The sequence below is a fragment of the Myiozetetes cayanensis genome, unplaced genomic scaffold, assembly GCF_022539395.1.
Source record: "Myiozetetes cayanensis isolate MyiCay16 unplaced genomic scaffold, myiCay2020 scf20-37, whole genome shotgun sequence".
Lineage (NCBI taxonomy): Eukaryota > Metazoa > Chordata > Aves > Passeriformes > Tyrannidae > Myiozetetes > Myiozetetes cayanensis.
The window spans coordinates 8,954,442-8,967,203 of NW_026087412.1; the positions used below are offsets into that span (position 1 = coordinate 8,954,442).

The 12,762-nt window shown below is 41.6% G+C and overlaps 1 protein-coding gene across 1 annotated transcript in view; it reads right to left on the reverse strand.

The window, feature by feature from the left end:
• Nucleotides 1-1,403: 1,403 nt before the first annotated feature.
• The window catches only part of BMERB1 (bMERB domain containing 1), a 49,039-nt gene continuing 37,680 nt past the window's right edge, over nucleotides 1,404-12,762 (reverse strand). Inside the window, exons 3-6 of the mRNA XM_050317057.1 lie at nucleotides 10,350-10,423; nucleotides 7,599-7,713; nucleotides 6,025-6,107; nucleotides 1,404-4,753 (exon numbers count right to left, since the gene is read on the reverse strand). Of these exons, the coding sequence (XP_050173014.1) occupies nucleotides 4,641-4,753; nucleotides 6,025-6,107; nucleotides 7,599-7,713; nucleotides 10,350-10,423 (385 nt within the window). The 3' untranslated portion in view covers nucleotides 1,404-4,640. The remainder of the gene's footprint in view (nucleotides 4,754-6,024; nucleotides 6,108-7,598; nucleotides 7,714-10,349; nucleotides 10,424-12,762) is intronic.

Consider the following 12,762-nt stretch of genomic DNA (forward strand, 5'->3'; position numbering starts at 1 on the left):
AAAGGAAACTGCACTCACTGTTCATCAGCCTAGGGATTAAAATGGAGAAAGGGTGTAAAAGAAACAGCTGGAAGTCAGGTGTTCCTCCTGAAACTGTTCCTGAGATGTTGAAATTGTCACAATAACATCATACAGAGTGTTACTGTGGAATCAAGTTAACAAGTCACTCTGGAGTTACAGTGGCTTTGTTTTCCAGCTTTCTCAAGATGGTGATTATCCAGGAACTACAAATCTGGCAAAATTCTTTCACTAGAGTGTCCTGAACTTCAGAATCTAACAAAATAAAAAAGGGCAACTAAAGTGGAACAGTCTACCACAGTAAGTGTCAGGTTTGCTGCAGGTTCAATTTTAAAGTAACTACCTAAAAAACTTAATTAGCAGGAAACTCTCTGTGAGTAGTGTGATGAATATCCCTCTTGAAAATAACGAATATCCCTCTTTAAAAGGAGGAACAGACAATTTATAAGAACTTTCCATAGCAACACCACCAACCTTATAATCATCACTGTAACTTCATTTTTTCAGTAGCTGTGAAATGTTTTTAAGTCTGTGAATGAGGAAAATCCCTCGTAGCACCTGATATGTGATCACCTTTACAAGGTGAGTTTGACCTGAAATGCTGCTTTGTGTTGTGCTGCAAGCATTCCCACTTCTTTCCTTCTCACTTGATTTTAAGCCATCTAAGTTAGTAAGAAGTCACAGAAGTCATGATGGAAATAACTTTATTATTTTTCTAAAATGAATGTGGCTTGTTTTGCCTGCCATAACATGACAGGGCAGATGAGTTGCATGGTGAGCTGTGGTTTAACTTCTGTTTCTATTATAGTATCTTCCCAGCATACATTACTTTTAATGTAGCATTCCTTCTTGTATAGAATATGTTTAGTATTACATAGATGGATAAAATTAGGAAAAAATCATAGTTCAAGTGTTATACATAGGCTGTAGAGAGCAGATTGATCAAAATGGCATTCTCAATTTATAAGAAACTTCTGAAATGCCACTTCAGGGTGTTATTTCTGAGAGTTTTTCATAGAGTAAAAAAGGCTTCACTAGGAGAGATCAGTTTTAAGGCCTCTTTTAGATATGTTTGACTAGTCCTGTCTAATGCTTAGCTGCCTCACATCTAGGGTACCTATCTAAGAAAGATTTTGTTTTTTCCTCTTGGCTGATTACCACTGACAGTGTTGCATGTGTTTTCTGAGATTGGATTTTTTTGGTGGGTTTTGATTTCTTTTTCAGTGAGAAAATCCTTTATTTAGCAGCATTACTAACTTAGGTAAGTGTTCCTCTCTTGCAGAATAGTAATCCTGTTCTTTTTGAAAAGTGTAGCAGCTCAGGAAGTGCATCCCACTCCACTCCACAGCCACTTATTTCCTTTAATAACAGCAAGAAACAAATGCTTAGTATAACACAGCAGCTTAGTTTATTTGGGAATATGTTTAACTTGGAAGAGATTCAGTAGGCCTAGGGGGGAAGGGATGAGAGAACCACGGGCTGGTAGAACCAGTGATCTGTACAAACAGCACTTCAGCACTCGTGTCTCAGTAGACCAAGATCCTTTCCTGAACATAAATCATGTTTACCAGAGTCTCAAATCCACCTCACATTTTCTTCTTTTTCCAATGCCTTGCCTTCTTTCTGAAGTGATGAACAGCCAGGATTTCCAGAAGAGATTTTGGGTGCTGCAGTCCATCCGTGCCCATCTTTGCAGAGAGTAACTGGTACCTGAAAATCAGCTCTGGAATGGTGCTGGTTACTCCAGAGAGTCACCTGTAAGACACTTCTCTTTGTATAAATGGGGGGTCTATAATGTGTCATTTTCACAGGATCATGCAAGTTATAAAGCCTCTGATTGTTTTGGGGATATTCAGTGATTTAATCTGATTTTTTAAAAACACAAAGCAAGATTTTGACACTTAATTGCTTCCCAAGTTTAATTTGTTTATTTGCAACCATTATTTTGGACATCAGCCATGAGGGCTCTGCTGTGTTCTGGATGGACAGCACTGGAAGCCAGTGGTGAACACAGTTGAGAATCTGACCTCAGTCTGAAAAACCCAGGACTTTATCAGCATCACTGACCCACTTCTAAAGGAACCACTGGTGCACTGCAGGTAAGCTGTTCAAACCCACCCAAGTAACAACAGAAATGAAGCATTTGTTAATTAAAAACCAAAACTCACACAAAGAAAACCTTTCAGCTGAGCCAAGGTAGAACTTCTGAAAATGAAGCTCCTCTCATTAGCACTGGTGCAGTTCAAGTCCCTTTGGGGCGCTGGCTCCCAGTGCTGAACTGGAGCATTGTTGCACATTCACACTTGCCACGTTTCTTTGCTTTAACAGGACAGGGCTCTGTAGCCTCCTCATGTGTTGCATCCCAGGAATGTCTGTTTCCTGTTAATGAAATATTTTCATGGAAATCTGCATTGTACCCATCTCACTTTTCTTCCCAGGAGACTGTGGATTCTGTGCAGGATGGAGGGATCAGCCCAACCATCAGCACAGCCTGGTTAAAACACTGATGTGCAGAATTCACCTTGTGCCTCAAAAACCACGTGCAAAGTCCTTCTGGCCCCTTGACTTACCAGCTGGTCCTCTAAGGCTTCAAGTCTGGTGCTTCACTTTTTCCCTGACTTCCATTTGCCTTCATTAATGGCACTGAATATCTGCCTCTTGCCTCAAGTTACTGATGACTCCTGATGTCTTAACTGGGCACCAGCAAATCCAAGAGGCTGTTGAATTTTTCAGAAGCCAGTGGGTGTTTCTCTCCCCTCAGTGTATCTTGTCCCCTCCAGGCAGTTTCCCCCAAACCTGTCAATGCACAGGGGTGCTGCAGATGTGAACAGCTGCAGAGCTGACTGTGATGCCACGTGTATCAACAAGGATGCAGTAACTGTATCTGACTATTCAGCCTTTGGACATGTTTTGTGTCCTCTTTTTCTCCATCTTTGGTCAAAGTAATTAAAGTGCTTCATGTCTTAGTGGAAACCTTCTCGTGTTTTTTTCCTCTTTGATCCTTAAACCTTAAGGAACTTGGTGATAGAGGTTCCTTGTCTCAAGTGAGTCTGCAATACTGAAACAAGTTATTCTGGAAATACAAATGTTTTTTCATCCAATCAGTCTGTGCTAGGGATCAGGTTTTCTTTGTACAAGAACTGAGTTACTTTAGATGGTGTCTATTGCCTTGAACCTTAATAAGGTATTTTTTTCTCTCTAAAAAAATAACTGTTTATCCTTCTGGGGTAACTGCTGTTAATTTTTTCTCCTTTCCTATACTGTGGTTCCTCTGTATATGAGCACACACTTCACTTAGCTGGCTTCACAAAATGGAAGTTCCTCTTGTGAAACTTTATTCTAGGAACTTTTTGCTATCTGTTTGTTATTTCTAAGCCTGAGATTTTCACACTAGATCCATGTACGTTTATTTTACTATTTACACCTATCACAGTACATTTATATGGAATACCATCACACAGACAAACCAGCTACTGACAGCTAATATAAAGATATTAGATTCCACAAGCTTTAGTCTGCATCAGAGACCAGAAACACATTTAATAGTGAAACACAGGTAAGTCTTTCTGTATTTCCCTTAATTTTAAACCCATTTTGTATAGAATGTGGTTTTTTTCTGCCACAAATATTTACTTATGCAAATGCATATTTGTTCTTGTGTTTAATTTGTCTTGGGTGGCTTGTGTCTTCCTATGCTTGATAGCTTACATTTCTTATGGTCACAAAATATACAATTAATACTTGTCTTAAAGCATTGTTTAAATATTAGTTACATTTTGTTTGTCTTCTACTCTTCTCCCAGTGATGTGTAATCTCCTACTGCGTGTAGCTTTTAAAAGTGGACAAAGCTGTCTGGGTGAACATTTCTCTGACCCCCTGTGAGGCAGAGACCTAAAACAGAAGTGACACAACTTAGGGCTGTGTCATCTATTTGCAGATTACTGTAGCTGTGCTTGCTAAAGCTTTGCCAGAGATTGATTTCCTCTGGTGCAAGCAATAGTAATTTGACTTGACTAATTCAGAAATCACATGGGATATAAAAATCTGTAACTACTTGCAGCATCCTTGTCGCTGATCTCATTCTTTAGGAAGAATTTGAAGTGAAACTCCACAGCAAAGTAGTTGAACATCACACAAGTTTGTAAGTATTTTGTATGCAACATCAGTTATCTTAAAGTTGCTTCATGTATCAGTTGTGCTATACACAGCATTGGTACTTGTGGCTTTGGTTGTGAAAAGTAACCAGACCAGGACAGTTCAGCAAATTTTGAGTGCAGTTTGTCACAGGGGGAAAAAGTACAAGGAATTCTTATATTCTTAGCCTATTGAAATTGCTGGTTTATACCTCAGTGGATAAAATACACCCTTTTTTCATTCACTTGTTTCACTGGGGTGGTTTTGACTCTACTACTGATCTCTTCTGGTCCCTGGACAGCCACTATGTAGATTTCTTGGTTTAGGCATGCGTGAGTGATCCATGCAACATGAACCTGCCCTTGTACAATCCGTTACTGTTGTACCAGTGCTCGTGACTCCATCAGCAGGATGCTGTTGTTTCCCCTCACCAGACAGTTCCATTCAGTGAAAACATTGAAGGGACAGACGTGGTAGAAAGCCCAGAGCTACATGATGTTGCATTGTGTGGCCCCACAGCAATCTTTAATAATTGCCAAGCCTGCTTTGGCAATGGTGGGCTTGCTTGGAGGAGGTTCTGCCTTCTTTTCTGCTGGGCTGCCTGCAAGGTTCAGAACAGGACACCATCAGAACCAAGAGTTGGTCAAACATTTCTCCCTGCTCCTGCCTTGAGGGATGCAAGCCCTTCCTGCCCTCTCTCCACCCTCCCTGAATTTTTCAGCTCTTCCTATAACAATGCACTTTGGTGGTAACCAAGCTGGTATGTGGTTTGAAACTGCTCCAGGGAAGGGTGTTAAGAGGGGCTGAAGAATCCAAACATCTCAGTGGGAAGGTAAACTTGCATCTTCTTCAAGCCAGGTGTCCCTTTTCACAGCCATAGGGTCAGATAACAGGTCCTTTCACCAAGTCCTCTTACTGTGTTTAACTCCCAACAACTAAGGAGCTGAAGAACAAAAATATTGCTAGAATTTATTCTCTCATCAACTTGGATGTTGTATTTAGGAGAACAAGATAAAGGTAGGGTCTCATTTTTCAGGGTGAAAAGAAACTCATTATCTCTAAAACTGCATTTAAAAGCAACGACAATAAAGTAAACTAACAAGGGAGATTGGCCATCTCCCTGTGACTAAGGGGGTACAAATAATGAGTGGTGCATCTTAAAATGTCTCTTTCCAACCATGTACTTGAACTTCACCGTCATTCCAGTCCCTCTGGAAACTCTAGAGCAAGACCTTTGTCTGTGTGTTCGATACAAACCCCTCAGCTGGTGGACCAAAGTCACTTTCCAAGAAGGGCACCACTCTCACTTTACCATCTCCCTGCTCATGCTGTGACTGCTCTGTTTGGAAGCTGCAGTTAAAAGCTTCCAAGGGATCATGTAATCCACTTATTTTCTCAGAAACTATTGTGTTTACCATTCTGTTTACAAGTGACTTGGGTTGAGATGACTGAAAAGCCTGTTTCTCTTGGTAATGTGTAAGAAATTGGGGTCAGCTGTGGAGGTTTGCAGTCTTTTCTCTAGTTTCCATTTTGCCTGCAGTAAACCAGGCAAACTTTGCTGCAGATATCCTAGCGTGGCTCTGAAGAGGTTTCTATCAGTTATTTTTGCAGAACCAGATGGGAAAATGATTAACAAAAATTCAGTTGCTTACAAAAGCAGGTTATGGCAATGTGTACACAAATATACTTTGCATATTTAAAACATACAAAACAATTTGCAAGTGGCCATGGATGACTGGGTAGCTTAACCTGGCTTTGGCCAGAGGCTGGCCCAGCATGGCCTTTGAAAATGCTTCTTTTTGAAAATGATCTATTTGTCTTTGGAGGTTTTTTGGTTTGTTCTTGCTTTTTTCTTAGTGTTTAGGAACTCACTGGTAGGAGACTGTGTTGCTTTGTCTATGGGTTTTAACTTGGTGCGAAGGAACTCAGCCATCTCTCTGTCTTCTTCCTTCTCCCTAGTGGAAAGAAATAAATGTTGCAGAAATAAACTTTTTCTCTGTAAATGGGACAGTAAAAGCTAGAATAGCTAGGAGCAGGTCACTAGTAAACAATTAACTTCTTTGTTCTTTTTAGAAACACCTAATTTTTCCACATATTAAAAAGCAAAATATTTGCCTAAATGGAAACAGTAACAAACTTCTCATAGAATTGAGAGGGACTTTTCCCCAAGGTTCTTCACTTGTCTCTGATAGCACTGAATTCACTGTATTCCCTGCTCAGCAGATTGAAGCTGCAGTGGATCACCTGTTTTTAAGTTGGCCTCCCAAGTGCTTCACGTGTCCAAGTGGAGCAGAGGATACCTCTTGCTGTGCTTGTGCTGTTTGTTAAAAGGCCTGCTTAGATAAACACTGGATCTCATGGTCTTCTGCTGTTCGTGGTTATCAAACCCAAGTGTGTTTCCCTTTGAAGCTGACAGCATTAGCCCCAAAACACACAGGCTGTGTTGTTAGCCTTGATTGTAGGTACTGACACCGTTTCTGTGTTAGTTCCCTGGCTGTTACTGGAACATTAACAGGGTGCTGATTGAAAATCCTGGTTTAGAAGAAAAGCAGGATTTTCTTGTCGGGAGTTACAGAAAAGGCTCAGGTCCTGCTGCAGGTGTGAGTGGACACTGATGGATCTCACCTGCAGGAGCCCAGCCTTAGGTGTTGTTCCCAGGCTGCTGCTGAGCCGCTGGGATGTGCCCGTGGAGCTCGCAGGGAGAGCTCCCGGCTGCATTTCCAGCTCAGACTGTCAGCTGCTGCCTTTGGCCAGCTCTCTTTGAGCAGCTGCAGGACTCTGGAAAGCTTCCTTTTATCCTCTCCTTGCTTAGAATTTGAATGTACTGGAGGAGATACTGTCATTTTGGATAAATGGATGGAGTTTTCACTGTTGAAAGAGAGGGGAGTAATAGCAAAACTGACTTGGTAGAGTGTTTGGATCTTAAACAAAACAGTGGGTTTGGGTGTTGGGATTTCCAGCAAAAGCTAGAAATGAACTTTTGAGGAAGGCTGCAAGTTTCTCAGCACCTCTGAGCTAAGTTACTGAGATGAGACCCTTCTGTTGCTCACGTTCAGTGGTTTAGGTTTGGTACAGCTGTGCTAGTGAGTGCCTCCCCCCCCCATGACAGGGTGGAAATTGTAGTAATCAAACCCGACCATATGAATAATAATTTTAAAAAAAAAAGGTGGACTTCAGGTGGAGGATTCTCTGGTAGCAGCAAAATCCTTTTCTTTTAAATGCTAAATGCCCAGATACTTTCTGGTACAAAAATAGGAGACCAAACCCCAGTGTAAGTCACAAGCAGTGTAATCTAATTTTAATGGTTTTCCTATGGAACCAGCAGGAGGATTTTCACTCGGTAAGTTGTTTTGAAGGACCAATTCTCTCCCACTGATGTTCACATCAATTTTGTCACTCCATCCAGTGCAGTATTAGGCTTGTGGAATCTCCCTCTTGGTTCTTACCGTAATCTCTCCACCTCTGCATCGTCTACAAGGAAATCTCTTTTCTGTACCAGTCGATGAATCTTCTGAATCAGTTCATCCTCTCTTTGTTTCTCCATCTTTGTTTTTTCTTTTTCTGGCCAAAAAGAGAGAAAAGAAACTGTTACTTTGGGCACTGCAGCTGCCCAAGAATGAATTGCTGATTGAAGCCAATGGTTCTTCAGACGGGAGTGGCCAAACCCCAGCAAGCCTGGTGGCTGCCTCTTTGCTCTCTTCCACTTGCTGCTGTTGAGCCTGATCAGTTTAATGGTCTGAAGACCCCCTGGGGCTTGCCAAGCCCACTTGTAATTTTAAATTACCCTGCAAGGCATTGCTTTCAATTTTTTTAAGAGCTTTGGCAAGAGAACAGTCCAGGACACTTTGTTAAAATCCACGGTACAAACTCTCTTTGACCTCAGGGGAAATGAGATCACCCCAAAAGGAATTATTTCTCTGCATTTCAAGACAGCTTTTGGCTGTTGACTACAACATGTTTTTTCTACTCTGGTAAGGCAGGAGAGCTGCAAATCCACACAAATAGTAGCAACTGTAAAATGTGGGAAATAAATGAAGGTTTATATTCCCTGTGCTTCAAAAACCTGAGGAATTAATATATGTCCTTGTTAACTGGCCAGTCTGTAATGGCCAGGTTGTCTATAAACAACATTTGTGACATGAAAGATGTGGCTGTCACAAACTGAGAGTTGTGAATGTTGGGGATTACAGAGCTGTTCTTTAAGGTTATGAAGCCAAATGCATTTAAGGCAGAAATCTTCAAACCTGGTAAATGGAAAAGAGATGAGAAAGCCAGAGGCAAATCCGAGCTCACAGATTTGCTTAAGCTGAAAATTTTGATGAGCTGTGAAGACACTTTGCATTAAATGAAGAATTTTGGTTTTGAGCAGCAGAACTGTGTTTAGAAAACTTCACAATTCAGTACAGGAAGAGCTGTGGGGAGAAGGGAGAGCTGCCTGCAGTCTGATGCATCCGAGTATGTTATGTCTGCTGATTTAACCTATAAGATACTTTAAAACAACTAAATTAATCAGACACTTGAAAACAATTGTTTAGTACAGCTTAATTCTGGATCAAGGGCTTCAGGAAGCTTACTGCTAGGAATTTCTGCAATAAATTGATTCCTTAATAAGCAAGATAAAAGCAACCTGAATATGTTTTTAAGACAATGGAATTCAGTAAGTCTCAATCTCAGAGTTGTACTCCTGCCAGTAGCAGAGGAAATAATTTGTAATGTAACCTGAGGTTGCACTGCCTGGGATATCTTTTCTGTGGTTTATCTTTTAGAAATAATAAAGGAAGGTGGTTATTGACTGCTATGAAGATTTAAAGGCCTCTACATTCTTGCCTATGGAGAATCGCTGTGATTAATACTGAATTTGTATCTGAAAAAAAAGAATGCTTAGAAATCACTGCTTTTTCTTGCTTTGCCTCTTATGGAGTAAGGGTTCTCCTTCTCACATTTGAGTAAAAGCTACTTTCTACTTCCTTTAAATCTGTCCTTTTCCTAGACTGAGATGTGCTCTCCCATTATGCCAGATACATGGAATCTGAGCTGTGGCAAAGTGCTACATATTCTGTGTACTGACACACTGATTCCATGCCTACTGAAACTGCTGAACTGTCTGCTGGAAACAAAGAGCAGATCTCTGTACACACCCTGGACTCGAAGAGGAAAATGATGAGAGAGATCCTGTGAATTAACCCATTTCTGAGAGGTGTTTTTCTAGGTTAGGCACATGCTGTGTCAGCACTTGGTGCTGTGTCAGTGCCAGCAGCTGCTTTGTCTTTGTTAAGACCAAGCTATTCTTGAGATTCTGCCTAAAGATGCTGCTGCTGGAACTGCACATACTTGATTCTTGGGTTTGCTGAGGTTTGCAAAGCGCTCAGGAGAACCTGCTCTTTGTGGATCTCTGCTTCAGGCTTTGTGAAATCGTGGGAAATAGTTTCTAAAAGATTGAAAAAAACCCCGAGCAACAAGAACAGCAAAAGAATGAAAACTGGTCAACCCTAACTGTGAGTTAAAAGTAGGGGCAGGAAAGCTTGCAGGTTTGAAGAGGTGAAGCAAGGGCATCATTCACAGATATTTTCTAGGGTTATAATAATCCTTTCCATTTAAACCAATTATGAACCAACAGTGTTACCAAGAATTTAAAATATGTCCTGTAAGAAACTAAGAAGTATAAAGAAAGAAAAAGTAAGCACTATTATGGATCCACTTCTGTTGGGTGCAAAGCAGGGCAAAAGTTCTTCCATAGCTAAGAACATGTGGTTTCAGAGCGGGCTGTTTCTTGTTTCACAAGTAATTTAACTACAGGTGTGACAAAGAAAAAAATCAATCACATTCACAGTAGTGGTTATAAATCCCTCTCCCTTCCCCTTTTTATCTCTGATATTTCAGCACTGCCTTTTCTAACAATCCCTGTGCCCCTTGGTTCCCAAGACAGTGCAAGAACTAAGGAACATGCACCTTGTTTGAGTGATACTTGCAGGGTTGCTGCCAGGGGAGCAGTGAAATACAGCATGGAAAGAAATGTAGAGGCCAGGAGATAAAGCTGGGCAGGAAAATGGGAAGAAAGAGAAAGGATTAGAGGAAAGAGATATGAAATTCAAGCTTGGTGGGAGGAGATTCTGTTGGGGCAGAGGTGGCTGATGCACGGGAGGGGTTGGTGGCAGGAACACAAATATTATCCTAATACTGATGGAGACAGCCATTACCTGGGATTGCTACCAAGCTCTGCAGCTCTTTCTTAAGGTTCATAATGTCCTTGCACAGCTGGATGTCATCCATCCTGCAGAAACAGAAAAAGCATAATTTGGCATTTATCTCTTTTGAGGTCTTGTGCTGTGGGTGAGTGTCCTCCATGGCTGATGCTGAATGCTTCAAATCCTTCACGTGTGCAGAAAGGCCATTAATGGTAAGACACAGAAGACAGCTTAAAACAACAATAAATTGTAACATGAGCAGAAACTGCACCTTCAGTTCTAATTGAAACTGATACCTCTCCTGAGAGCTGCCATACTGAATGATCCCCCTGGAAGGTTGCAACCTGCAGCGTTACCTTCCTGGCAAATGTTTCATTTCAGTGTCTCATCCAGACTGGCAGCCAAGGCTCAGCTGTTGGCTCCAAGGGCTGCATGAGGGGATTCCATTTGGAAATCACACCCAGAACATGAAAACCAGCCTTTGGGATGAGTTGTAGATTCTCAACTTGGATGTCATCAACACTGTCTTTGCCCACGGACCCCAGAGTTCCTCTTTCCCAGTCCTGTGCCTGGAGGGTGGATTTGCCTGTTGCCTGAGTACCTGAAGGCAGCTGAAGTGCCATCAGAACAGGGGCTGTCACTGTGGTGTTTGGAGAGAGGAGAGCTGAGGGATTGGAGTGCGTGAGAGTAAGCACCCAAAGGGTAATGCAGCCAAATTATTGAATTAAGTGAGGAGTGGAAAAAGCAGGTGTTTCTGGCACAAATAAGATCTTAATCACAACCTGAGAGCTTTCATTCTCCCTGTTGGCTCTGCACAGAACGCAGGTCTCTGCAGGGAGCTGTTCTTCAGCTGCTTTGCTCATGTTAGTAAAACATGTTCCTTTTATTAATTGCTGCTTTGGTTAACTCTGTCTTGCCTGTTCTGCCACTTTCCTTATGCCACTGATAGCTTGTTCCTGCAGCCTTTTTACCCCTCTCATCCCAAAATATGACAGTAGAGTATCTCTCATAATAATCCTTATTGCTGACCTCTTTCTTGTTTCTGTACCCTGGCACCTCCACTGAGGAGCTGCTCTCCCACTCCTCATTTGTCTTGGAAGACTCAGTTTTATTGGGAAGATCATGTTGGCCTCAGGGCTAGTGCCTGGTTCACTGCTGGATGTGTTTAGGCAGAGATGATTTTACTGATTACTATTCTTACTTAGGCTCCCCATATTATTCATGCTCATCACAAGCAAAGCCTGTTTTACTCTTGAGATCCATCATGCTAAATGGTTCTGAAATTACTTTTATCAATTAACAATATTAAACGCTATCCTCTCAAGAGAATCAATACTCAAAATGTGCTGGGACATGAGCAAGGCTCAGAGCTCCTTACCTATTCAGTGTTCTTGCAGTTTGGGTGTCATGTTAATATGTTTAAGTAAAATGACCATGATTAGCAAAGATGATGTTTCTTGGCAAGAAATGTTTAATATTAAACTGCTGTATTCAAATGATATCTAAGGGCCAGACTCTCAACTAGTCAAGAGAACAGTGAGTTCTCCATGAGGCACAGAGAGAGGATATTTTTTTTCCCTCATTGAGTAGATTTGGCTTCATTCTGGGAAGCTCTGAAAGATACTAATTAAAATATTTTACTGTATCAGTTTGGCTCCCTGCCTTCCTTAAGGAACTCCCAAAAGCTAATGGCACTGCTCTTCCCCGAGGATTTTCAGGAATTTAAAATATCACTGGCAGTATGTTCCAAGTGAGCAAGATCATTAATGTTCAGTAGTCCCTACAGTCCCTGTGCCCAATTTGTGGCAAAGGTAGTGGCCCTGTATTGCAACTGTAGTTGCACTTCCTCCCCATTATTTTGGCTGTATTTTTAATAATTGGATTGCAGAGCATGCAGCTGGTACTCTCCACCTCTATTCTCAGCATTTTTTTCCTGAGATCTGAACTTTGTTCCTGCCTTGTAAGTCATAGGAGAGAAGTAAATATGTGGCCAAAGCACTTAGGGGCTGCAACAGCTCTGTGACAATATCTGAATTCCAAAAGTCATAAGCCAGATGACCTCTCCAGAGCCCCAGTTCTGGAGACTACTGAATCTTGATGACGGACAAAAACTAAACCTGCCATCTGTACCAATCCCCTTAAGCACATGGGACATCTTTCTTCCCATCTGTGTCAAACAGCCTTTGTGTTTCATCCACTCCATGGTGCCAATTAGTGGAAAAGTAAAAAAAAACAAAACCCACCAGATATGGGACCATGTCAAGGCTTCATCCATCTGACTTAATGAAAGCAGGAATTATAGTTGCTTGTAACTATAAACCACATCCCAAGCCTGCTAGCAAATAACACTGAATGTGGGGCTCCAGTCGCTGTCCTGGGCAAGAGTCACCTTGTTGGCCTCAAAGAAAAGGGAAGAAGAGGAGCT